Genomic DNA, 26,899 nt, shown 5'->3' on the forward strand with positions numbered 1-26,899 from the left:
TGGGTTTGGCGGCGGTGGTGCCGCTGCTGCCCAGCCAAGGACGGGCAGAGAGGGAGTTTCAGAGGGTGAGCGGCGACGGCGGGGCGAAGCTACTGCCGTCGGCTGCCGAGTCAAGTCAGGGAAGGGGCGTTTGGCTGTGAGCCGGCAGACGGCTGTAGTGGCGTGAAGCTGCTGCTGTCAGTCTGGCCGAGTAAGTGAGAGAGAGAGAAAACTTGAGGGCGGTGGTCGTGGATTTGGGCTTCGGCTGCTGTATTTCAAGGCACCGCTCCTCGCCGGGGGCCGTGAGCGGCGCAAGGAGCGTCTGCGTGTGTGGGTTCTTATGAGGGAGATCGAGGAAGATGGAGGCGGCAGCCTTCCAGCCGTGAGTTCGCCGGAGATGAGTCGCAGCGGCCGGAAGAGAGAGAGAGAGAGATCGCCGCTGCTGAGTGTGTTCCCGGTGACTGGTGTGTGTGTGTGCGTGCGTCTGTGAGTGTGAGAGTGACGAGATGGGGGGGATGGCGCGGCGTGTGTTGGTTTGTGAGGTGGGGGAAGAGTGAGAGGGAGACTTGAGGTCGAAGGGAAGGAGAGAGGAGGCGGAGCCGCCGGCCTCCGGGGACGGTGCTGCCGTCCGGTGGTGGTGGCGGGAGAGGCAGAGAGCGAGAGAGAGTGAGCGGCTGTGAGGAAGAGAGATGTGTGAGTGTGAGTCTGTGACCGATGGGGGAAGAAAAGGGGGGTGGGGATATTGGGCTAGGGTTGGGCTTGGGAGTTGGGTTTTGCAGATGGGCCGATTTTAATTTAATTGGCTGATGGGCCTTGCTTTATTTTTTTTCAGTTGGGTCTCTTTTATTTAAAAGATGGGCTGCAGTATTCTATTAAGGTGCTGGGCCCTTTATTTAATTAAAACAGTTGGACCAATTTTAAAGAGGTTTTGGGCTTTGCAGTTCTTAATAAAATGGACTAAACTTATTAATTAATTGGACTTCATAATTGAGTTTGATTCATTATTATTTTAAAGAATTATTTGCATAATAATATTATATTATTATTATGTGCATATTTTAAGTGAATTACTTATTATATGCTAAGCATGACATGAAATTGCATTTATACTTGCAATAAAAGTATTTAATTGGTTTCAATTATAATTCCAATTTTTAAGAAAATCGAGTAAGGATATTGTTGGTGTCCTTAACTCAAGAATTTAGTTTTCAATTATTTATTTACTAAATTTTGGAAACCCGGCGTGATGAATCAAGTATGTTTAGTACATCCACTAAGACTTTAAGTTAGCTTCACGAGACCTATTAAGAATAGAATTTCTTGTAGGCTTTGTGACCAGGGGGATTAGCGCTGCTTCCCAAGACAGGTTTATATGTGATTATGATCTTCAGGCTTTGCCTAACCAGGTGGGCATTACTTTTACTATACGTATATAGAGATCCCCTGCGTGTCGTAGGCCTCTTATACGAATATATATGCATGAGATGATTTTAACTGTTAATTTCAGTTTATTATTATGCCCAAATGATAAATGACTCTTATGAAATGAAAATGAAATGTTTATGAAATGAAATGAAATGTTTATGAAATGATTGACTGCCAAAAATGTTTATGTTTTTATATGTATCCTATCTGTGTTGGTTCGCCAATTTTAAAGGAAATCCAATTGGGATCCTATGCTAGACAAAGGTCGCTAGCTAGGGTTAACGTGTACACTTATGGAGACCGCGAGTCGCTTGCGACCGGTCTTGGCGTCCGTGGTAAGGAGGCCTCCTTCCCGGCGCGTGACAGAAAGGAACAGATATGGATCATATGAAGGAAAATGATCGGCCGATCGACTTTATGAAAATGAAAGAAATATTTTAGTAAGCGCAGGTCATTTAAGAAAACCCCTGTGTGTTACTGTTATGGCAGTTCAATTTATATATGTATGCATGTTGTATTTTCGGCTATGCCCACTGAGTATTTTTATACTCAGCCCTGCATGTATTTCTAAATGTGCAGGTTGAGCAGTTGATGGAATGGAATGATGTTGAGCGGGTGTTCCTTTGACATTTCAAGAAATGTAACCTTGAGGATACATCTTCATATGTATATCTCACACGTTTTTCCGCTGCAAAACACTTTGATTAGGATAACTCTATGTTATGAAGTTGTGACACGTGTTATTGGGTAACCCACCTTAATCAGTTCTCCTTTATGTGTATGTGTTATAAGTATCCAAATGATCATATATGATCATAGTTTTTTTTATTTATGAGTGACATTTCCATATACTTTAATGTTAAGTAATTGTCCATTTCCATTTCTTATTGTTCACCCCAAGTCATAACCCCGGTTAACCCGTCATTGGGATAGTGGGCTGTGACAGAAGCACCATGTACCCGAAGAGACACGAGTGAAATGCACCACGAGCGAGCCGAGTCACTCACCAATTGGGCCCCGATGAATCAGCGATCCAAAAGAGAAACATGCCTAGTTTAATAAGCCCAACAAGCCCATGAGGCTCAAAGACCAATTCCCAAGATCCAAAAGCCAAGGGCCACGTGCCACCGACATAAGTGCGGACGCGGACACACGACGATCGATGAGGAGCGGCGACACATGTGGGCTTTATAGCCCACTCCATGTTTACTTAATTATTATATGTATCAATGTGATAGCTTATATATATGATTAATTGATGCTAATTAGTTAATATGAGATAAGACATTAAATCTCCTTTAATGTTTATCCACATTCTTTCACAATACCACTTTTCAAGTGATCAATTTTAGATAATTATTTTTCACTCATCGAAAATTGAATTTGAGAAAATAGATACACTACGTTTATCTACTCGAAACGTAGAACAACAATTTGCCATTGAATTCCTTCAAAATTAAGTGCTTGATCACAAGAAAAATCATTTAATGCACACGATTTTTCAATAATGAGATAATTAAAAAATGAGGCAATTCTGATGTGACACACATGTGACACCACTATGAGGTATCACCATAGTGGATGTTCTTAGAGTATCCGCCGAGAGCCGCCTAAGGGGATCTTAAATGATCTCCACTATTTCTGAGTCCTTCCCCACAGTGCGGCTCTCTGCACCCGGACTCTTAATTTTATTTTTAATTTTATCATTATTTTTAATATACTTTTTAATTAATTTAAATATTAAATTAACAACACAAAAATTTATTAAAATTAAATATTACATTAATGAAAAAATTACAATAATTAAAACAACATTACAATAATAAAAAAAATTATACGAACTATGGCTCGGGAGGACCAAATCGTGTCCAAATATGTTCGATTAAATCATCTTGGAGGCGGGTGTACAATCGGCGGTCGTGAAGGCTTGCATCCGAACCAGGTAAGCGCCGAATTTTGGCAGAGCTCTTGTATTCGTCGGATGTTGAGAACTGCTGCTTGATCCATCGTTATTCGCCTCAGTCTCCCAATCTGCCGCATGCTCTTTTTGTCGTCACTAGAAAATGGGGGGCTCTTCACGAAGACTGATCAATCTGGGTAGATCCCAAAGTAGTAGCCTGTACACCGTTGGCCTCGAAGTGCACCGCTACTTGATTTCCCAAAAGAACGCGTTGAACAACGTCGATTGATTTAACACATTGATGTCATTGTTCAAACATGCTATGCCAAAGAAGGCATGCCATATCCAAAGATCTTGGGATGCTACGGCCTCAATAATAATAGTCGGCTCGCCGTGATCCCCTCGAGTGTATGCGCCTTACTACACCACTGGGCAATTCTTCCAAGTCCAGTGCATGCAGTCTAGGCTCCCTAGCATACCCGGAGACCTATGGTTCGCCTTGTGCATAGCAAGTAGCCTTTGACAATCGATGGTATTTGGCCTCTACAAGCAATCCAACACCGTTGATTCTCCTATACAAAGATACTCGTAGTAAGAATATACAGCAACTCCATTTGCCAATTGCCAAATAGTCACCGTGTATTTTCTGGATTGGTGTGAACCTCAATCGCCCATAAGCGTCTCCGCATTGTTGGAAGAATGGATCAGACTCCATCGCATTTATGATGCGCAAGAATAAAGACCGGTGCATACAAAAATGACGTTGGAAAAAACATTTGTCGTAAATAGGATCGGGAGCAAAGAAATTCCAATAAAGTCGTTCACCACCGGCTTCACGATCACACTGAACGTATACTTTCTAGAGAATGATCGAAATTGATAGTACTTGTCACTTGAATAAAATTGTTGGCAAAATGCATGGAAATTAATTTGGGATAAATATTTGGATCCGGAAATAGAAGATGATCCTCATTCGGAATTTCATTGCTAGATGAAAAATTGGAAGAAGAATTAGAGGAAGAATTATTGGAATAAGACATTTTGTGGATGTATAGAAAAATGGAGAAGAGAAAAATAGAGAAGAGAATATATGAATTTGATGTAAATGATGAAAAAGATCTATAGATATTTACAGAAAAAATGGAGAAAAAAAAAAAAATTGCAGTTGCAATGACACTTACAAATTAAAGAGAAAAAATAATAAAAATAAAACTGAATTCGACCGTTGTATATTTAATTTTAACTATTTTTTATTGGACTGTAAATTACACGACCCCTTCTCTCTCTCGTCATAAGGGTCGGCCCTTTCATTAGGCCGAAGGGGCAAAGGCCTCCCAAATTTTAGGGGCCCCAAAAACTATAAAGCCCAATCCCAATACTATTATTGACCATATTATAAAAAAATAAAATAAAATTATCTATCCTACTTTTCCTAAGCCCAACTAACGTTTCTAATCTCTCTCTCTCTCTCTTAATTCTTTTTTCTTTCCCAATTCCCAGCAAACTAACTGTGAAGGTGTGTCTGCAGAATATATGAATTGATGAAGGACCTGTATGCAAAATATAAAGGTCTCATGCAGAAGGTGATAGCAGCAGATTATTTCCCATGCACCGGGTTCTAGTAGGCTGTTAGGTTTGTTTCTAGAGGTTTTCTATATTAGCTTTTGTATTATTTTCATATAAGTACTTTCATATCTTTCCTATTGTTGGTTGTTGAGCTGTTGTGTATGAGAGAAAAGAAAGAAACAGTGGGAGAAGAAGATCAAGAAGAGAGTTGAGTGATAGCTAGGAGATATAGTTGTGAGTGTTGCTGATTCTCATTTGATCTATACTGTATTTTCGATTTTCTCAGTTGAGCAATAAGAGATTTATGTTTATCCTCCGTGGATGTAGGATATTATATCCGAACCACGTAATTCCTTGTTTTTAAATCTCCATTTTGTTTACTGTTGTTTGGGAGTTCTTGTTGTGCTTGCCGATCACCCACTCGATAAGTGGCGCCGTCTGTGGGAACGAAGATTGGCGTTGAAAATTCAGAGATGTCGACGACAAAGTTCGAGGCGGAGAAGTTCACCAGAAAGAACGATTTTGGCTTATGGCGGCTGAAAATGAAAGCCATGCTGATCCAGCAAGGCTTGTTCAGTGCATTGCAAGGTGAGGATGGTTTGCCAGATGACATGAAGAAGGCAGATCGGATAAATCTGATGGAAAGGGCTCAGAGTGCCCTGATTCTTTGCCTTGGCGACAAAGTGCTCAGAGAAGTCTCGAAGGAGACGACCGCGGCAGGAATCTAGAAGAAATTGGTGGATACCTATATGAAGAAATCCCTCACTAATCGATTGTACATCAAACAAAAATTGTACTATTTCAAGATTAGTGAAGGTAAGAGCCTCGACGATAAAATTGAGGAATTTAACAAGACGTTGGATGATCTGGAGAATATCGACGTCAAACTTGAAGATGAGGATAAGGCGATTATCCTGTTAAATTCTTTGCCAAAATCCTTCGAGCATCTAAAAGACGCCATGTTATTTGGGAGAGAGAAGATTATCTCTCTTGAAGAAGTCCAGTCGGCTTTGAGAACAAAGGAGTTGCAGAAATGCAATTCATCTAAGCAAGAAGGTTCGAATGCTGAAAGCCTAGCCAATAAGTCAGAGTTTGGAAAGGGAAAATTCAAGAAGGGAAGCAAAGAATCCAAGAAAGTACATCCAGAAAAGGGGAAGGATACCGGTGAAAAAGAAACGAGGAGCTGTCACTATTGCAAGAAGATTGGTCATCTCAAGAAAAATTGTTTCTCTTGGAAGAAGAAGCAAGAAACTCAAGGGCAAAAGAAAGATGCAGCAGATGTAGCAGAACATGTGGAAACTGCAGAGATCTTGAATATTATGGACTGCAAAGTCTCAAACACTACTAGAAAAACGCTCATAGATAACGGATTTTATCCGTTATCTATGAGCAAAAAAAGCGTTGTGTATAGTGGTGTTATCTATTATAGGTGTCATACACAACGGTTTAAAAACCGTTATCTATGAAGGGAAAAGATAACAGTACAACCACACATACATAACGGTTATAAAACCGTTATCTATAAAGGTTATACATAACGGTTTTTCACCGTTATGTATTAAGATTTTTCCGTTATCTATTAATTTTTTTTTTTTTTTTTTTTATCATAGTTAACAGTTTTTTGCACTTTTTATAACGGTTTTAACCGTTATCTTTGATAGAATACATAACGGTTTTTCACCGTTATGTATTAAGATTTTTCCGTTATGTATTCATTTTTTTTTATCATAGTTAACAGTTTTTTGCACTTTTTATAACGGTTTTAACCGTTATCTTTGATAGAATACATAACGGTTTTTTGCACTTTTTATAACAATTTTTTGCACTTTTTATAACGATTTTTGCACTTTTTATAACGATTTTAACCGTTATCTTTAATTAGAATACATAACGATTTTTTGCACCTTTTATAACAGTTTTTTGCACTTTATATAATTGTAGTATATTTTTAAATTTTGCAATTTTTATAAAACGACAAAATGATAAAATCAACGATAACAATATTATATATCATCCAAAAAATTCATACATTATTATACAAATGAACCAAATATCAAGTATACATCATCGTTGCATATTCCGATTCAAAATTGAAGATACCAACTACCTTATAGCTAAAACAAAAATCTATCATACAATGTTTCTAGCACCAAGTCCTCAAGAACTAGTTAATCAACCTGCTATGATTCTCTGGTTGTCTTTTGACCTCAAGCCATCCCAAGCTACCATAGCCCATGTACTTTACTGAGATTCTCGCAGTCCCCACAGCCCATGTACTTTACTGGTTCTCCTGCATCACTTTTCTTCTTCTTTATCTGGAAGTTATAAGTTAGATGTGATGCATATCCTCCATTTAATTACCTCAAACCAAATAATCAAGGGCCTTTAATATAAAAGTAAACAACAAATATAGTTTGATAGTAAAAGTAAACATCAGATTAGTTATAATAAAAAATACATCAGAGTGATAATGAGAAGGAAAACGGAAGCAGCAGAATCATCTGATAATGAAAAAAAAAGTGAAAATGGTTGGCATTTTTTCATACCTTGCTCCAGATGCAATTACTGTTTCGTGCACCTTCATACCGTAATACCCTTTTCCACCAAATGCTGGAAGAAGCGACGGATGTGTATTCAGTATGGCCTTTTGATAAGCTTTGATCAACTCAGTAGGAATAAGCTTTATCAAGAAGCTACACTATGTACAGAAAAAAGGAAAAGCAAAAGACTTCAATCAAGTACGTAGTCAAACAATCATAAAGTTTATTCTTTTGGCTACATATTTCTTTCTTACAGAAATCTATACTGACCAAGTGAAATGCACTATTTCCTTCTTTTTATAAAGCAACAATAGTACTAACCAAGATTTTGTCATCCTCCACAAGAAAGAAACATGACATGAATTAAACAACTATAGAAAATCAGATTATATCAGCCAAAGGTTTAGGCCCATACCTCTGCAAGTCCAAATACAAAAATCAAACAAATCCAACAATTTCAGAAATAACAGATTTAAATTTCTAAAGTTCAGATTCAAGCTGCCATTTTCTAACCTTTACCACCATGAGTTTTGAACCAGCAGAATAAGGAAAATGTCAATGCACATGTAGAAGCAAAGTTTTCATGAGGAAGTAAGTTTTTCTTGGCATCAAGACATCTGCTACAGAGAAATTGTTATTCTCCAGTAGAAACTATTTGGATTTGCTCCTCATTGAGTGCTTAATAATGTACCTCTCTAACAATTCTTCTACCTCCTTTAATCTCCTTGTTGCTTCAAGAGTTAGTGCAAGTCGTTCAGCTACAACAATGATATCCAAAGATTTCCAACCCTATGGCATAATATACTTTAACCATTATTTAAAAAATAAGTTCATATTCCCAGTTAACGATATGATTGCTATTTCAATTAAAAAACTGCCACCAAATCAAAGAAAATCTACACTGGAAATGAATTCCTCAACAACCGAATAACTAAACAAGAATCAAGAATCTTAAAATTCCCATCAAGATCAAATCTTTCCTTACCTACCTAACAATTCCCAAACTTCCACAAAATGCCATTTCTCATACAAGGTAAAAGTTTTCTTGCTATTCTAATCTCACCCCTTTTGCAACCACCTCTCTCCTATAACTAATAAACGAAACAGCAAAATTTACCAAACACAATGACAAGCGCACATACTAGGCATAGATCGAACAAAAAAGCAAAATTACCAAACACAAAGACAACTTCACACATACAACGCATAAATCAACATAGAAATGAAAGCCAAAACATCAAATACATACGGAGAGAACTGAGGGAAAGGCATGGCTGAAAGGATGTCAACAATTAAAGTATCTTACAAGAGGCTAACTTACTTAAGATGATTCCCTTTATTCAAGCTGCATTGTCACCAGACCATCATTCACTAAGTTAACCTTCACATAAAAAACAAGAATATAAGCCCTAACTTTGGGGAAACAAACAATTTCTCCTATTGGGAAGGAGAAAGTGGCGCTCATCAGAGATAGGGGCAGCAATGGCGATGAATTTAAGCAACTTCTTTTCAGAAAGCAGTGTTCAATATTCTCAATTCAGAATAACCAAGAACAAAAAGATGAGATGAACTGAAACAAGAAAAAAAAACTAGCGAAAATTCAAGCCATAAATCCCTAAAATTCGAGTCCAAAATGCCCTAAAATTTGCTACCTAATGCACTCTTCAATTTCATTTAGTTGTTACCTGAAGAATGAGGGCGACTGTTGTCGGAGTCAGAGGCTGGAGGCAGGTGCCAGGGGTAGTGGTGGTGCGATTGGAGCGGTGGTGGGCGCTGAGCCGACGATGGAGGTTGCTCTGCCCAAATTCAAAAATTACGCAAAGATAGAAATACATATAGAAAATGGAGAGAGAGAGAGAGAGAGAGAGAGAGAGAGAGAGAGAGAGAGTATACCGTGGTGGTGGAAGCGAGAGAGAGGTGATGGGGATGGAGGGCGACGCCAGGCTGGAGAAGGTGGCGGCTAGCGGCTGCTCGCCGGAGACAAAGGCGGCGCAGAGAGGAGGTAGAGAGAGGGAGAAGGGGCAAAACTCTTGTTGGACGCCCAATTGTCAACCTCATCTGCTCTCGATTGCAAATTGGAGAATTAGGGCTTTCCCCCTTTCCTGCCTCGATTATGTGGAGTTGAGAAGAGAACCGGCCGTAGAACACCATCGGCTCGCCGATCCTCGGACCACCAGCAACGATGGGCGGGCTCTAGGTCGCGTAGCTCGCCGGTCTTCCTGAGATGGCGACGGCTGGGTTGTACCGAACAGAGAAGAACTAGGGCTCGACCAATCGAATGTGAAGAACTAGGGTGCGGGGCAGCAGCGAGGGTGGGCGGCGACGGGCCGGTGCAGGGCAGCGGCGCCGGCGGCGGAGTTGAGAGGGGAGAGAGAGAGTCGAGAGACAGGAAGGACGGGATTGGATTCAGCGCAGGATTGGAGAAAATTTTTGAAGAGATTGGGGGAAATTTTGAAGAGAAATAAGGGCAAAATCTATTCCTTTTGTCTTTTTCTTTTTTTTCACTTTTAATATTCAATTTTTGGTATTTAGATTTTTAATTTAGATTTTATATAAGTGTTACTTAATGATAAAACAAAAAAATGTTATGATTTTTTTATTTTTCAAAGTCTATATCTAGGAATAAATTCAGATTTTAGGATAAACAATTTATATGTTATTTTTTAATATAATATAATATAATATAATATAATTTTAAAAAAATTAATAAAAAAAAATTATACACAACAGTTTTTAGATACGCTCAAAGATAACGGTTCCAAAACCGTTGTAAATGACTCTTATACATAACGGTTCTTTAACGTTATGAATAAACCGTTATAAAAGATGGTCATAGATAACGGTGGCATAACGGTTTTGTAAACCGTTATGTATGCAACTAATAGATAACGCAAAAACATAACGGTTTTTCAAAAACCGTTATCTATGGATATAGACAACAGTACATAGATAACGGTTTTTTTCAAAACCGTTATCTATTCCAAAAATGCGCTCATAGATAACGGTTTTTAAAAAAAACCGTTATCTATGCACTGTTATGTATGTAAACTTTTGTAGTAGTGAAATGAGTGGATCCTTGATTCTGGGTGTAGTTTCCACATGAGCCCACATAAGGATTGGTTATCGAGTTTGAAAGCAGAAGAGTATGGGCAAGTATTGCTGGGGAATGATCACACATGCAATGTGAAGGGAATTGGTGACATCAAGATCAGGCTAAGTGATGGTTCAGTAAAGATTCTTTCTGAAGTTAGGTACATCCCAGAGTCAAAAAGAAATCTCATATCCCTTGAGGTCCTGGAATCTAAAGGGTGCCATTCCATTTCCAAAGATGGATCAATCCATGTCATGAAAGATGACAGAATCGTATTGAAGGAAATGAGGAAGCAAAGCCTGTACTACCTTGATGGGCAGACAATATCAGGCAACTGTGATGCCAACAATGAAGATACCTCAAGATTGTGGCACACCAGGCTTGGGCATGTGGGTGAAAAAGGAATGAATCTCCTTTTAAACAAGGTATACTCAAGAATCCCTCTGAATTTAGAGTTAAGGGCTGTGAAGAATGTATTATGAGCAAAAGTAAGAAGCTGCCCTTTGGAAAGGGCAGACATATTTCAAAATCTCCTTTGGAATATGTATATTCAGATTTGTGGGGCCCAGCTCGAGTTGCTACTAAAGGAGAAGGGAGGTTTTTTATGAGTATTGTTGATGATTACACAAGAAAACTCTGGATATATATTCTAAAAGGAAAAGATGAAGCCTTCTTGAAATTTAAGGAATGGTGGGCTGAAGTGGTTAATGAAAAAGGTACTGGAGTTAAGTATCTAAGAACTAACAACGGGCTTGAGTTCTTATCAAAGGAATTTCAGGATTTCTGTATTGAAAAGGGTATTAAGAGGCATAGAACAGTGCCTGGGAATCCGCAGCAAAACGGTGTTGTAGAGAAGATGAATAGAACAATTCTTGAGAGGGTCAGATGCATGTTGCAGGGATCTAGAATGCCTAAACAGTTCTGGGGTGAGGCAATGAGTACTGCATGCACTCTCATCAACATGTGTCCTTCATCTGCCATTAATTTCAAATCACCAGATGAACTGTGGTATGGGCATCCACCTGATTACTCCAATCTCAAGCCTTTTGGGTGCAGAGTTTATTCACATATCAAACAAGATAAATTAGAGCCTAGGGCTCTAAGGTGTGTGTTTTTGGAATATCCAAAAAGAGTCAAAGGGTTCAAGCTTTGGTGTACAAAAATGGGGATGAACAAACTGATTATCAGCAGGGATGTAGTTTTCAAGGAGGATGTCATGCCCTATTTGGAAGCAAAGTTGAAGAAAGCTGACAGCAAAGAGAATGACTCTGATAATATCTTGTTTGAGGTGGAGCTGCTCAATGAGAATGGTGGAGAAAATACACAGTTACCTGAAGAAGCAGCTAACCTAAATGAAGAACAGAATTCTGATTTATCTGATTATCTACTAGCAAGAGATAGACAAAGGAGAACCATACAACCTCCTGCCAGATATGGAGATGCTGACTTGGTGGCTTATGCTCTGAGCATAGCAGAAGAAGTAGAATATCAGGAGCTTAAAAACCACTCATAGGCTATGAAAGACAAAGACAGAGATCATTGGATGATTGCTATGAAAGAAGAAATAGAATCCTTACTAAAAAATGGGACATGGATTCTAGTTAAAAGACCAAAATCTCAAAAGTTAGTGAGTTGTAAGCTTCTGTTACAAGCTTCTGCAGCCAAGGTGGAGTTTGTGAAGATGTGTCTACAGAATATATGAATTGATGAAGGACCTATATGCAAAATATAAAGGTCTCATGCAAAAGGTGATAGCAGCAGATTATTTCCCATGCACCGGGTTCTGGTAGGCTGTTAGGTTTGTTTCTAGAGGTTTTCTAGATTAGCTCTTGTATTACTTTCATGTAAGTACTTTAATGTCTTTCCTATTGTTGGTTGTTGAGCTGCTGTATACGAGAGAAAAGAAAGAAACAGTGGGAAAAGAAGATCAAGAAGAGAGTTGAGGGATAGCTAGGAGATATAGCTGTGAGTGTTGCTGATTCTCATTTGATCTATACTGTATTTTCGATTTTCTTAGTTGAGCAATAAGAGATCTCTGTTTACCCTCCGTGGATGTAGGATGTTATATCCGAACCACGTAATTCCTTATTTTTAAATCTCCATTTTGTTTACTGTTGTTTGGGAGTTCTTGCTGTGCTTGCCGATCACCCACTCGACACTAACGTCTCTGATCTCTCTCTCTCTCTCTCTTAATTCTTTTTTCTCTTCCAATTCCCAGTAAACTCACGTCTCTCTCTCTTTCATTTCTTTTTTTTTTCCCCAAAGTCTGTTTGTCTCTCTCTCTCAATTGATTGAAGATTGACTGATCTGCTCTCTCTCAAGACTCTCATTCTCTCTCTCTCTCTCTCATTCTTTTTTTTTTGATTAATTTATAATATTAAATAACAAAATTAAAAGGCCGTGCCACAGGGGACTCGAACTCAATATCTTTGGCCTTAGGCATTAACCCTTTACCGCTTGGCCAACACACACACACACACACACACACACACACTATCTTATTCTTAATTCTCTCTATTTGCGTTCTACTATGTCCAGGGGCGGCCCTTTAGTGTATTTGGTGGGGCAATGACCCAGGGCCCTTAATTTTTGGGGGCTCCACAATATTGGCCCAATAGTATTATACCCTAATAAAACAAAAATACTATACCTATTTGTTTTTAACGAGTCAGGCAGCAACTAAAAAAAATTAAAAATTTATCTCTCATTAATGGTCACGAGAAGTCAGAAGAACGACTCTCATCTCTCTCGCTTCTCTCTGCACTCTCTCTCTCTCAACGCTCTCGATTCTATTTTTCTTCGGCGATTGCACTCTCGGCTCTTGGCTCTCAGCTCTCGCTCACACAGCCGCAAGCTCGCAGCAAGCCAACAAACGTTTGTTACTGTTCCTGTGTGGCTGCGTTCTGCCGACGTTGGAGGAGTTCTGCTCCAGGTGCACAACTATTTCAAATTTGCTACAACTTCCCGAAGCTTCATTTATTAGGGGGCCCCTTTTTTTCCTCTTCGCCTAGGGCCCCCGGAATGTCAGGGCCGGCCCTGACTATGTCTCAAGAAAGGTTGAATGGATTAGCCATTTTGTGCATTGAACATGAGGTATTAAAAAAACTTGATCTTGAAGAAATTATTAATAATTTTTCTTCTCAAAATGCTAGGAGATTTAAATTGTTTTCTAATTTATTGCACTTTATAGTTAATATTATAGGTTGCTACAGTTTCTCAAACCTACATCTTTTAGAGGCCCCTTTTTTCCTTTTCGCCTAGGGTCCTCGGAATGTCAGGGCCGGCCCTGCTCCCGCTTCAGACATTTGCGTGTTCTTCGTGCCTCTCGAATTCGATAATGGCAGGAGGCTCGCGCGGGTCGGACGCACGCTAGCTTCTCGAGTCCCGTTGCAGGTGCTCCTAGGAAAGAGGGAGAATTAAGGGGGGAATTCTTTTCTTGATTAAAATATTGGACCCAAGTTGTTGCCTCACACATCGCATGGTATATAAATAAACTAATTACGTAGCCAGCCATAGGGTGATCTTGTGGTGGTGACGAATTCGTGACTACTATTATTATTAGAAACTCGGTTTCTTCTATTCTCAATAGTCAAAACCTTCACGACCCACGATGCCAAAAAAAGGCCGACAATAATTAACTATTCGAATGCTTCATAAAATTTGGCTACTTTATGATATCACCTCAATTGAAATTTGCGATTATTAATAAAAAGACATATGTTAGGATGATACGAATTTGAGTAGTCATAATATAGAATTTGAATAATATTGTGTATTCAATTTTGTTTTGAGGGGAGTATTAATTATTTCGATATGGTACAAAAACCGGAAAGATTAATATTGGAAATAAATACTACCAAACAAGGCCTTACATGTTCTTGGTAATCACGATCGCTCACTTGACAGACAAAAAGAGCACAGAGATCTCAAATTTTCCTTAGTGTTATTGCCGGCTTGCAGGTACACTACCGCCATATTTGTTCGTTTCTTCAAATTTACGTTTCATATCAATCTTCACTGCACCCCATATATTTGTAGTTTCGCTCATTGTTTCCTTTTTCTTTTCTAAATTGTTGTCTGATGACACTGATCTCGATCATTTAGGTAAATTTGGATTTTCGTTATTTGATTGAGGGAAATTGAGTGTGGAAGTGTGGACTTTCTTTTTGCATTGCCCAATTTTCATTTTCTCATGTTCCTTTTAAATCGAGTAGAGTCCGCGTTTGTGCATTGCCTTTCTACATCAATTTCAATTGTCTATGTTTGTCTTTCGCAAGTTGAATTTGTTACATGTGTGATTTTTTCTTTTTCTTTTTTTTTTTTGTAATTAGTTCGTAAAGTGCTAATTTGGTGCTAAATATTTAAGTTTTTATTGTTTGATTTGATATGTTCTTGAGTAAGAATTGGAAAGTTTGTTGTTTGTTATTGTTCGAGTTAGTTCAAAATAGGAATTTTGGATTTTTATTCTATGTATACTCTTGTTTCAGGGAAAATTAATTAGTAGATAAAATTTTATGAATTTAACGAACACACACGATTGTTTGAATAGGGCATTGGATGCACACGGTTTGTTTGAACAGAGCATCATGCCCTAAAATCTTGGAAGAAAACTGTCAAAAAAATTGCCGTGAAAATATTACCGTTAAAAACTGTGCTTTCATATAATATATAGATATAGATATATAGATGATGCTTTAAAAGGTGGGAAGCTTATAATTTTAATGGTTGAATTAATGGATTAACCCTATGTTTTCTCCCAAAGTTAAGCAATTTCCAACAACATAGCAAGTAACTGTAAAGATTGCATATTGCTTGTTAAAGTTTAATTACTTCAATTGCTATGCTATTTTTTTTTGCCTTGGTATCATCTTTAGTCGGTTTTCAAGTAAACTCATCTTCTGCTCCAGGTTTGAGATTTTACTTTGTACTCTTTTGCAGTAGCAGTTTTGCGATATCATGGGCATGGAAATTGTAGATTCTAGCTTAGCCTTGGATGCTGGAGATGAAGCCGACATACCGCTTGAAATTGAAAAACTTGACATAAAATTTGGTTCTCATGGTGCTGAGGATTGGGCTAAAGGGGAATTGAACAAATTTTCAGAGTCCAATTTCCCTAAGGATGTGGTTGATGAGTGGCCTGAGCCCGCACAGATACACTCTTTGTACATTGTCAAATACCGAGCATTTGAAGACCCCAATCTGAAGGCCAAATTTGATGTGGCTGATAAAGAGCTACAAAAGAAGAACCAGGCACGGTCGCAGATTTTTGAAAAACTGAAGACAAAAAGGGTAACTAAAGCACTTATGTTATGTTTAGCATGTAAAACATTCTATTTTGAAATGTGTACCTTGCTGTTATGGTGACAGCTGCTCTTAATCTGAAATAAAATGTGAAAATGTCGTTTGAGTGGCTGCTGAGTTTCGTAAGAGAGCTTACTCTGGGACTTAACCCTAGTTTTGCGCTGTGGTAGGAAACAAGAGAGATGCTAATCTCTTTGAGCATATTTTGCAGGCTGAACGAGCTGAGATAAGAACTCAAATACATTCGTTAAGTGTTGAGAACAAACAATTTAGGTCGGTATTAGACGAAAAGAGAAAAGAAATGGAACCTCTCCAGCAGGCTCTTGGCAAGTTGAGAGGTTCTTCCAGTGCTAGAGATAATAGGGGTGCTGGTGTATGTTCATCTGAGGTGGAACTCAACGATGTTGTAAGTCTTCATAAAAATATACTTAGTTTAGAAGTTTATTTGTCTACATATGACATTAGAGTCTAAAATGTGCTTTGTCATTGAACTTACTCAGATCAAAAGCTTGCAATACCGTATTCAGCACGAAAGCATTCCTCTCAAAGAAGAGAAGCAGATTCTCAGGGAAATTAAACTTCTCGAGGGAACAAGGGAGAAGGTTATTGCGAATGCTGCTGAGAGGGCAAGGATTCAGGATTCGTTGGGTGAAAAGGATGCCATCCAGGACCAGGTTAAAGTAAGAAGCTAGTCAAGAGAAACTTCTGTTTTCACGCACTTTTTCCAGTGCTCCACAGACCGACTCTGCCCTTGCACTAATCGGTGTCATCATTTTTACCACTATGCAATTTCAGTTGATAGGAGTAGATCTTGATGGAGTTCGAAAGGAGAAACAAATGGTCTTTGCCAAGATTAAGCAGCTTGATGAAGAAAAACTGATTGTAGAGAAAGAGATAAGCGCCTTGGAGGAGGAACTGACTGCAGTTACGGAAAAGAGGGACACGATTTTAGATAACATTAATGAAATGAGGAGACGGCGGGAGGATGGGGTATGATCCTACTATCAATATTTATTACATTCTGTATTACTTTGTTTTGCTTCACTTCTTTTGCCATTTATCTAGTACTGATTCTTGCTAATTTATAAAATTTCATTATTGTGGTTGACTTATTCATAGAGAGAGATCCATATTCCATGAACAACTTGTATATGAATTTCAAACTCAATCTTGTAAAGTGAATATCATTATTTAATATTGCCATTCTGACTTGCAGAATTCCCCCTTCTACAATAACCGTACGATCTTGGCAAAAGCTAGAGTACTTGCATCTAACAAGGATGTGGATGCCGTGAAGGAGCTCTCACACTCGGAGGTTTAGTGGATAATATATCTTTAGCTACTTATAACTTTTGTTGCATCTTTATTGAAGGGTTTAGTATATTGATCTAAATTCTCAGTTGACATTGTTTCAGAGTTCATTCCATGACGGGTTTTGAATCCACTCAATTTATAGTTACTTGAGATTCTTCCTTCAATCCAAAGTCGATTCCTATTATAAATTATTTGGTGCAACAGTCAAATTGTTGACTACAACTCTTTCTCCTGCTAGGTTGAGAAGTTCATGGCCCTATGGAATGGTAATAAGGCATTCAGGGATGACTACGAAAGTAGAATCGCACAATCACTCGATATGAGGCAGTTGAGTAAGGATGGTCGCCTGAGGAACTTCAACGAGAAGCCACTGGTGCCAGTTGAGAGGCTGGTTTCATCCGAAACTGACGTTGTCAAAACAAGCGCGAAACAAAACCCCAAGGAAGAAGTTTCCCCTCCTGAGCCAAAAGTTGCTAAAGCAAAGAGTGCCAAAAATCATCAAGATGCAAACAAGAAAACGGAATCCACTGCAGAGAAAATTGACCGGGAATACGAACATGATGTCTCTCGTCCAGCGGAAAAATTGCAAAAGGATTCTCGTCCTGAAATTGATGAGAAGAAGTTGAAGGAGCTTAAGAGAGAGGAAGAGATATCCAAGCGTAACCAGGCGGAGGAGAGGAAGAGAAAGTTGGCAGAGAAAGCAGCTGCTAAAGCAGCAATAAAAGCTCAGAAAGAAGCTGAGAAGAAGCTCAAGGAAAATGATTGTTTTTCTTTTGGTTTCAAGTTTTTCAGCATATTTTCCTTGGCACTCCCGAACTTAAAACTTTTTCTTCACAATTGATACAGGAGCGTGAGAAGAGGGCAAGAAAGAAGAGTGGAGCTGCAGTTGGCGATGTGGACTCAGAAGAGCCGACAGAAAATGTTCCTGAAGCAGCTGAACCTGAAACGGCGGAGGATATAGTTGAAACAGCCGTGCCACAAAAAACCAAGCATAGGAAAGAACACACGGTGAGGCAGAGAGTGCGGCCCAGAGGTCCGGATTCACTACCAAAGGCTATGCTGAAACGCAAGAAGGCAACGAACTATTGGGTTTGGGGTGGCTCTGCTGCTGCTGCATTGATAGTTATTTTGCTTGTGGTGGTAGGGTATAGTTATCTCAGTTGAGGCTAATGTCCTAGAACATGATCAATGCATAACTCTTCCTTTTTGATTTGTGGTAGGCTCTTCTCATCAAGAGTGGGATGCATGGATATTTGACTTTTACTAGGCAGAAACTACAGATGTTATTTAACTTTTTTTTTAGCATATTTTCAATTTTGACTATGGAAAATTATTGAATCATTTGTTCTTGTGTACTCTTGTGTGTATTTGTATATTCACTGAAATTGTTGATGTATGTATTTTTGTGATATGTAAGAGCATGATTATGTTATGTCCCGATTACATAATCAGAGTGTACCCTGCAGTCCTGCATATCTCAAAATTGACAGCAGAAATTTTTGAAGAAAATGTCTTCTTCTTCTTTTTTAGTTATGTACATTTATATGTTTATTTACTTATTTTACCTATAACTTTTACTATGCGTCAGCACGGGACAAATCTAGTATATTTTGTTTATAAAAAATAGAAAATTCATTATATGTTTAGACATGATGAGTAATTTGTTATTATATCTAAATTTAAAAATCCTACATAAAATTAACAATTTTGCATAACAATTAATTACTTTAATTTTATAAAAAATTGTAGAATCCTTCATCCTTGACAATAATTATAAATTAAATGTAGAGAACTAGTATTTGTTTGTTGGACAAAACAAAAACATAATCATATTTATAATTATACGTAGGAAAGTGATTAAAAAAGTAGTAGGAGTATGTAATTAAAAATATCTATTGTCGAAAATAACTTGTTTGACTGCAGAAGCTCTAAATTGGATACCGAGTTTCATTCCAAATCGGGTTGCCTATCCAATTGAATACGGGCCGGGTTTGTCCGGCAAATTGTCATCGACGGGTAGAATGTGGGCGCTACGCGCCTCGGCCATGGCCGGCGCCGGCGCTGCCGCGCAAGCTTTCATCCGAAGGGCAGTTCCTTCATCTCATTCTCTTCGTTCAATTAATCTCACTAGCTTCAGAACTTCCCCTCTAATCGCTCCCTTCACTCCCTCAGGTTCGTCTCTTTTCATTTTTTTTCATTTTCGCTATTTTTCCTTATATTGCTCCACTTGTTTGGAATCTCTTATGGAAGTTTTTAAGTGGCCATTTATTTGGGGTTTAATTTGTGTGTTTCATAGTTTTTTTGAAGAAAAACATTTTGTAATGAAAATGCAACTATTAGCTGCTGGGAATATGGGGTAGTGTATGGCGGAGCCGGAAAATATAGCTTGGATGGTGATGAAAAAAATCAAATTAATATGGTTAAAAAACCTAACAAAAAATTGCTTGTGGTGCTTGTGCTCATCCCAGTATGCTGGGCTGATGGAATGCAGTAACTTCTCGAATTATGACCTTAGGCCTTTAACTGTGTTGTTTAGTGTGTGTATGTGTGCTGGCTAAGCTTTGATAAAGCTACTACATCAAGTGTTTTGAATTGTTTACATTCATGCTGAGTTTTATCTAAAGTTTATTTCAGTTACAGTTGGTGACTTGCACAGTTGTTGATGCTCTTGTAACGCAGCTCTGGACATTTGCCCCCCACCACAGGCTGCTAAGAGTAAAGCAGATGTTCTCGTCAATGGGGTGGGAGATAAGGATACGGTTGAAGATGTCAAGAGAATTCTTGAAATGGTACACATGCTTTAGTGTTACTTTGTTGTGCTGCTCTTGCCCGTGTACTATGTAGAGATCATGTTATATCTGTTGCTCCTTCAATTTTCAGTTGATAAGTTAACCATTTGATCCGTGCAAGTTGCTTCTTCATTTGTCATTAGGCAAACCGGGCATCATTAAGGCGGGAAACTTTACATACCGACTTTCTTACACCTCCTGTATTGAAAGAATCAATGCTTGCTCTCGAAAAGATTGCTGACATCAAGATGGTTGCCCAGGGAGGATATCCAGAGGTTTGGAATCCACCACCTTTTCTTTTATATTCGTTATTATGGTAATTTATCTTGCAATCGACTGCTCTTACTCCGAAACTTTGCAGGCTGAGCGTTGCCGGCTATCAGTTGGGCATCCAGACATATTAACATCTGATCCCGACATTGTTGCAGCACTGTGGTAGCTATTCACATACCCGCTTGTTCATTTTTTAGTGATGTCTGCGATACCAATCTCTATGAAAATCATTGCGACTTTCCCTCTTGTGCGAGTGTAGAAGCGACTCTTAATCTGATTCTGAAATTATTTCGATTATTAGCATCTCAGGGAATTTCGGATTTGAATCCTGTACTCATGGTGACTTCCTCGGGGCAATTGTTGGAACTGGGATAGTGAGGGATAAGCTAGGAGACATTATATTGCAGGTATAATTTTCCCCGGACTTGGTCTAACCTGATTTTGGCTTCAACAATCGTTGATTGTCGATTTTGTCCGTTCCTTCCAGCATGATTTTTTTAACTGATAGCAAAAACCCTTCTGAGACACCTTTTTACAGAAAGAAAACTTCAATGAGCAATTTATAAGCACATTTATATCTTATTGTGCAACCATTTCGAAGTAGAATTCATATTTAACCATTGGTTAGATGTTGGTGGTTCATGACTCAGCTTTCTTTGGAGACACTTCTATCTTAAAGACTTCTATAACCCCGTTATTAGATGATTATAACCTTTGGTTCTTTGTACATCAGATTTGTGTAAGATAGGTTCTTTTCATAGGCGATCGATGTAGTTTGCTGACTATCATTTCATGGAATTTGAGCATTCTTGATATTTTGATTTTTCAAACTTACAATTGAATTTTGCACATTGGTGAATCATATCTATCAATGGTGTCACATTTTACTTTTAAATGGCTCTAAATGTTTGTTGTACGTGAGCAGTGATTTTTGGTTGTGCAGGGAGAAAAGGGGGCCCAAATTCTTGTTGTTCCGGAACTAGTTGACTTCCTTATCTCCTCATTGGACAAGGTATATCTTTTGTTTTATGCAATGCTTCATAGTGGTAAGTTATTTCGTATACTGAGTAGTAAATTGGAGTGTATATTTTTTTTTTCTTCTTGTCTCTAGACAGACTTATCTAAAATGGGAAATGGGAAACAACTTCCTTGCTCTATTATCCTCATGCACAAATTATTCATTCTCTTTTACATCTCGTGTTAAAGCCAAGAAAATTATGTGACTTATTTCTTGTAAATTTAACCTTTCTGATCAATTTCCACAAACAACTTTTAGTTAGGTGCCATTTACTAGTGGTGAGTGACCTTGATATTTTTTTTCGAACAACTTAACTAAGAGTAAGAGTGTCAATTCGAATACGACTAAAATCTTGAGTCGAATTTCTTGCTAAAAGTAACTTCCTGTCGTTTTGCAGGTGAGAAATGTTTCTGTCACCTGTAAAAAGATACCACTGCTTGCTCTTGAATACCAGCCACCGAGGTTATTACTGTGCATATGTTCAAACTTTATCGACATATTCTTTCAACATCATAAACAGCAATACTATCAATGTTCACTAATCCACAGGACCAAGTCTTTGAAAACCGTGGAAGCATCGCAACGACTTGATGCCATAGCCAGTGCCGGTTTCAAAATTTCACGGTCTAAAATGGCTGATTTGATCAGGTATCACATCCTTCCCTCGTCTTTTCCCGTACTTTTACATTCTTGTTCTTGAATTTAATTCAAAATCATGAATTTTAATGCAAAACCATTCTTATTTGAGTTTTACACCTGTATTCTCCCTATTGGCATCGAATGGAATATTGCCTGCTAAATTTGAATCAATTGTGAGCTTCACGTGTGGCATGTACAAGTAATCGAACTGACTTTAACTGTTGATAATCAAGCAATGGAGATGTACGCGTCAATTGGGCTACTGTGACAAAAAGCAACACAACTTTGAAGGCAGGAGACATAATCTCCGTTAGTGGTAAAGGAAGAATAAAGGTGAGTGATCTCTTTGTGCTATAGTACTGCAACATTTTTCGTCTTTCTAAAATCATTCGTGTGTTGCATTCTAGGTTTGGCTAGCTACAATGCTTCCTTTTTGGAAGGCTTATATTATGCTATATTTCGTCTTTCTAAAATTATTCGTGTGTTGCATTCTAGGTTTGGCTAGCTACAATGCTTCCTTTTTGGAAGGCTTATATTATGTTATATTCAATATGCTTTTTCTTGCTCCTTAAGATACTCATTTTCTTCAGGTCGGAGAAATAAACTCAACGAGGAAGGGGAAGTTTGCAGTCGAGCTGATTCGCTTTTTGTAATAAGTCGGCTCTAGAGGTAATCTTGCCTAGATTTCATAAAGATACAATCTTCCCTTTAGTACCAAGAGATATGGATTCCATATTTTATTTCTGTGTTTAACCAAACTAATATGAATCTAACACATTGTGAATGTGCATTTCAACTCAGAATAGTGGTTCTATAAATCATTGACATATTGCATGTGACATATTACGTGATCAGAGGAAATATGTTCCCCTTTTCCTTTTTCACACACCGGAGATATCACAAACTTGTTGAATACATAAATTTAAGAGTTAAATGGTGCGAAATATCCTTTCGGGATAATGGAAATTAATAATTGTGGACAAACTTAATTTCTATAAAATTTAACCAATTTTGTGTTAAAGAGATGAAATTGCTATTACTTTTACATCAAAATTCTTTTCTATCTCCTATGATCAATTTTTACAATAAACTCTTTCTCTGTGCTCTGTTATCTAGATCTCATGTTATCTCTCCTTATTTTTTCCTTTTCAGAACAAGTTCTTTCCGGCGTAGGTGATTTTCTTCGGCGACAACATTCTTATTAGCAGGTGTTTATTTTGCTAAAAGTTCTCTTCCCCTTATTTACTTTTTCAATCATCTTTTCCATATACTTTTTCGGCTACTTTGGTACTTCACCTTCTTTGATTTAGAGTTCCGAATATACTTTTTTCGATCATATTTGGTGTTTAACCAGTCGATTTTTGTGTTTCTTCATAAAAAAAATTTGTTTCTCAAATCTAGTCATGATGTTCTGTTAAGCTATATTTTAAATTTAAATATATGGTAAGGGGAAGGGGATTATTCGTACCAAGTGTGTTAGGACGCTACTTGCTTGATTCGTACCAAGTAGGGATGGCAATGGGCCGGATCTGGACCGGATCCTGTTTGGTCCAGATCCAGATCCGGATTTTTTTACATAGATCCTGATCCGATCCAGATCCATTGGATCCAAAAAATGGAATCCATGTCCAGATCCATAAGATCCACAGGGTCCCGGGTCCAGACCCGGATCCATTGTCTTTTCTTTCCTAAAACTAATTAAACATCAAAACTGAATTCAACAATCCTTTCAAAAAAAAAAAAAACTAAATTCAGCAATAATTCAATAAATGAATTCAAATTTACTCATAATTGCATATTAACATAAGGGTCGGTCTTGCATGCGGCGGTCGCACTGGAGTGCGACGGGTCCGCCCCGACCCGCGCCCGACCCGACCCGTGCCCAGATCCAAAATCCTGAATCCTAAATTATTACATTTGTTTATCATAATTATTACTTTTAAAAAGCATGAAATATACATTTGTTCGCACAAATGTATACTTATATAAATATAGGTATTTACCTTCATTTAATATAAAGTATTATATTTTCTAAACCCTAAATTCTATAAACTAAACCCTAAACCCTGTAAACTAAACCCTAAGCCTGAACACTAAACCCTAAACCTTGTAAACTAAACCCTAAGCCTGAACACTAAACCTTAATAGGAGTATTTACTTTTAATAAGCATAAGATATACATTTGGTCGCACAAATGTATACTTATATTAATATAAATATTTACCTTCATTCAATATAAAACATTATACATATCAATATACATTTATATGAACAAATGTATATATTATGTTTATTAAAAGTAACAATTATTATAAACAAATGTAATAATTAGGAGTATGAGTCAAACTCAAGCGGGTCAGGGTTCCGGGTCAAGATGGCGGGTTTGGAGCCGGGTCGACCCGTCGCACACCTGTGCGACGGTCGCACCCAAGAATTGGTTAACATAAAACCAAGCTGACAGTAGATGTGTATATATACAAAAGCCATTAGGAACCAACGATTATTCAACAAAACCCACGATTGGACTCCAATTCAACAATAATCAATTTAACAATAAATAACGTATTCTTTAATGTCACTAGGAACCAAATCAGTAGAATGGAAATATGGAACGGGGCATTCGAAAATTATGCACAATTTTTTTGAATGAAATTAATCAACCACTGAACTAGAAACAAGCAAACCTTCGAAGTCCAAAACAAAGAGAGGACTTCAAGCTTCACGCGGGTAAGAGCTTCACGCTGAGGAGTGAGGAAGTGCAGATGGAATTCACGCAGTGGCCTTCAGGACGCGGTGGTCGGCGTTGCCTTCATACTGTCGATGCCGATGGATTTTCGGGTGGGGGAGCGCCTCAGAGCTCAGGCGGTGGACTGGAGAGCTTCACGCAGTGGCCTCCAGGAATCAGAACGCGGAGGTGGTCGGCGTCGCCTTCATGCTGTCGGCGCCGGTGGGGAAAGGGCTCAGGCGGTGGTGGAAAGGAGCATCGGCAGATTCACTTTTAGATTTCAGAATAACATATCGATTGGGTATTAGGATTCAGATTTAGGGTTTGATATAATTAAAAAACAAAAATAATATATATTTATATATATCCGGGTCCACGGGTCGGATCTGGACCGGATCTGGGTTTTAAAATTACTACTCCAGATCCAGATCTGGAAATTGAAAGAGTACTGCAGATCCGGTCCAGATTCGTCGGGTCCAATTTTTACAAGGTCCAAATTCGGAAAAAGGGTCTGGATCCGCGGATCTGGACCGGGTCCCGGATCCATTGCCATCCCTAGTACCAAGTATTGCGTGCCAATCCTTAGGACGAATGGTATGAATTGGTCCATTTGTGCCAAAAGATTGTGCTCTAGTTCTTGAGACGAATGGTACGAAAGAACTTCATTCGTACCAGTCGTTCCACATATTGCGCGCGAAAGAATTTTGTTTGTATGGGTCGTTCCAAATGTTGCACACTACTTTTTGGAACGAATGATACGAAAGAACCTCATTTGCATTAGTCGTTCCAAGTGTTGCTTAGAGCGCTCGTGTAAAAAATAAATTATTGCAAGAAACTTTGAAGCCACATTTGTGGCCTTAAACGATCTCGTTTGACTCCAGGCCCTGAAATATGATATCTTCGTCTTTGAAATGACCACCTCAATTGAAGTTCTGTAGAAAAAGTTACTCCCTCCGTCCACCAATTAAAGCCTCATTTGAGGGTGGACACAGAGACTAAGAAAGCTGAAAAATGTGTTGTGGGTGAAATATAAGGGTATTTGACTAAAGTGATAAAGTAGTTGACTAAAGTGTTAAAGGTGTTGTGTGGTGGGTCCACTAGTGATAAAGTGTAATAAATATAGAATATAAAAATGATAAAATTGTTGTAAGGTGGGTCCATTAGTGGCAAATGGTAGTAAATATAGGAAAAGAAGAAGAGTAAAAAAGTACAAAAAGCACAATAGAGCTTTAATTGGTGGACAAAAATTTAAGTGCAAATAGGGCTTTAATTCGTGGACGGAGGGAGTATAACAATTCTATTAAAACTACTAGAAATAATAGAGGTGGTGATGCAGTGGTGACAGTAGATGGCGGAGTTTCTCGGATTATGGAGACGCAGACTGCGTTTTCGCCTGGTTAGATGGAAACGTTGACCGTCACTGGTGGTGAATTGGAGAAGAGAATGACTTGACGCAGGTGATGCTGTACCTGGTCGTTTAAATCAGACCTCTATTTCGGTACAACGAGAATGAGTTTACTATGGTCAGTGCAGTGAGATTTGTGGAACTAATCATGCCTTTATGCGTGCGCCCGGAAACATAGGCCGACTGCTGAGCCCACTCTGGCTCAGCCGCACCACCCAGGGGGAGGCCCAACTTGCGTGGACATCAACACAGAGGACAACGGCGACCGGTGAAAAGAAAAGGAGACTGAGAGAGCGATGATCGTGTAAATGACACTATTTAGTTATACAAATGACACTGTCTGTAACTAATACTATTCTGTTATGCAAATGACATTGCGTATAAATGACACTATAACATTGTAAATGACACTGTGTATAATTGATACTATTCAAAAATATAAATGACACTTTCTATAATTGACACTATAAAATTGTAAATGACATTATAATAATTTAAATGACACTATGAGATTCAAAATGACCTTGTAACACTTTAAAATATTACCGTGTAATTTATATAACCGAATAGTGCCAATTATAGGCATTGTCATTTGTATAACCGAAATACCGAATAGTTCATTTACACGATTTGGGTCAGAATGCGGGTTTGGATCAAGATGCAGGTCAGGGTCTGGGTGCGGGCCAACCCGATTGTACGATACACCCGGTTGTACCCAAGTATTTGTGAATAAAATATTTAATATGCATATCAAATTAAAGATCACGATAAGAGCTTGAATTTGATATATTTTATATACACATTTAATTTAAAATGTTACAAGTAATTCTCTCTCCTCTTTTATCATTTTTTGAATAAATCTATTTTCATTACTATTTTTTACTTTTGTTTTTATTTTTTCAACTTATTATTTTTGCATTTTCATAATACTCTA

General features: G+C 38.3%; 2 protein-coding genes and 2 long non-coding RNA genes across 5 annotated transcripts; 3 read left to right on the plus strand and 1 right to left on the minus strand.

The window, feature by feature from the left end:
* The first annotated feature begins 1,131 nt into the window (after window positions 1-1,131).
* Window positions 1,132-2,179, plus strand: LOC131013340 (uncharacterized). Its single transcript, XR_009097646.1, has 2 exons — window positions 1,132-1,385; window positions 1,984-2,179. It is a non-coding gene; the product is annotated as an uncharacterized LOC131013340 (long non-coding RNA).
* Window positions 2,180-6,886: 4,707 nt separating this feature from the next.
* LOC131013341 (uncharacterized) lies at window positions 6,887-8,199 on the minus strand. The gene is made up of 3 exons (XR_009097647.1): window positions 8,102-8,199; window positions 7,417-8,027; window positions 6,887-7,185 (listed from the first exon to the last, which is right to left on the minus strand). It is a non-coding gene; the product is annotated as an uncharacterized LOC131013341 (long non-coding RNA).
* A 5,991-nt stretch (window positions 8,200-14,190) lies between these two features.
* On the plus strand, window positions 14,191-18,471 carry LOC131013342 (proton pump-interactor 1-like). Of its 2 annotated transcripts, XM_057941412.1 has the most exons (8): window positions 14,191-14,461; window positions 15,440-15,790; window positions 16,014-16,208; window positions 16,303-16,482; window positions 16,598-16,792; window positions 17,019-17,117; window positions 17,355-17,868; window positions 17,961-18,471. In XM_057941412.1, the coding sequence occupies exons 2-8, from the start codon at window positions 15,458-15,460 to the stop codon at window positions 18,278-18,280; spliced, it is 1,836 nt and encodes a 611-aa protein (XP_057797395.1). In that variant the 5' UTR covers window positions 14,191-14,461; window positions 15,440-15,457; the 3' UTR covers window positions 18,281-18,471. The 2 variants fall into 2 exon arrangements, with proteins under 2 accessions (XP_057797395.1, XP_057797394.1); XM_057941411.1 differs by lacking the exon at window positions 14,191-14,461 and adding an exon at window positions 14,466-14,605 and having other exon boundaries at window positions 17,355-18,471.
* A 453-nt stretch (window positions 18,472-18,924) lies between these two features.
* LOC131013343 (uncharacterized) lies at window positions 18,925-23,235 on the plus strand. Its single transcript, XM_057941413.1, has 11 exons — window positions 18,925-19,288; window positions 19,796-19,905; window positions 20,049-20,180; window positions 20,267-20,340; window positions 20,480-20,585; window positions 21,122-21,190; window positions 21,594-21,658; window positions 21,746-21,844; window positions 22,069-22,168; window positions 22,426-22,504; window positions 22,988-23,235. The coding sequence occupies exons 1-10, from the start codon at window positions 19,138-19,140 to the stop codon at window positions 22,486-22,488; spliced, it is 969 nt and encodes a 322-aa protein (XP_057797396.1). The 5' UTR covers window positions 18,925-19,137; the 3' UTR covers window positions 22,489-22,504; window positions 22,988-23,235.
* Window positions 23,236-26,899: the final 3,664 nt, after the last annotated feature.

The sequence above is a fragment of the Salvia miltiorrhiza genome, chromosome 2, assembly GCF_028751815.1.
Source record: "Salvia miltiorrhiza cultivar Shanhuang (shh) chromosome 2, IMPLAD_Smil_shh, whole genome shotgun sequence".
Lineage (NCBI taxonomy): Eukaryota > Viridiplantae > Streptophyta > Magnoliopsida > Lamiales > Lamiaceae > Salvia > Salvia miltiorrhiza.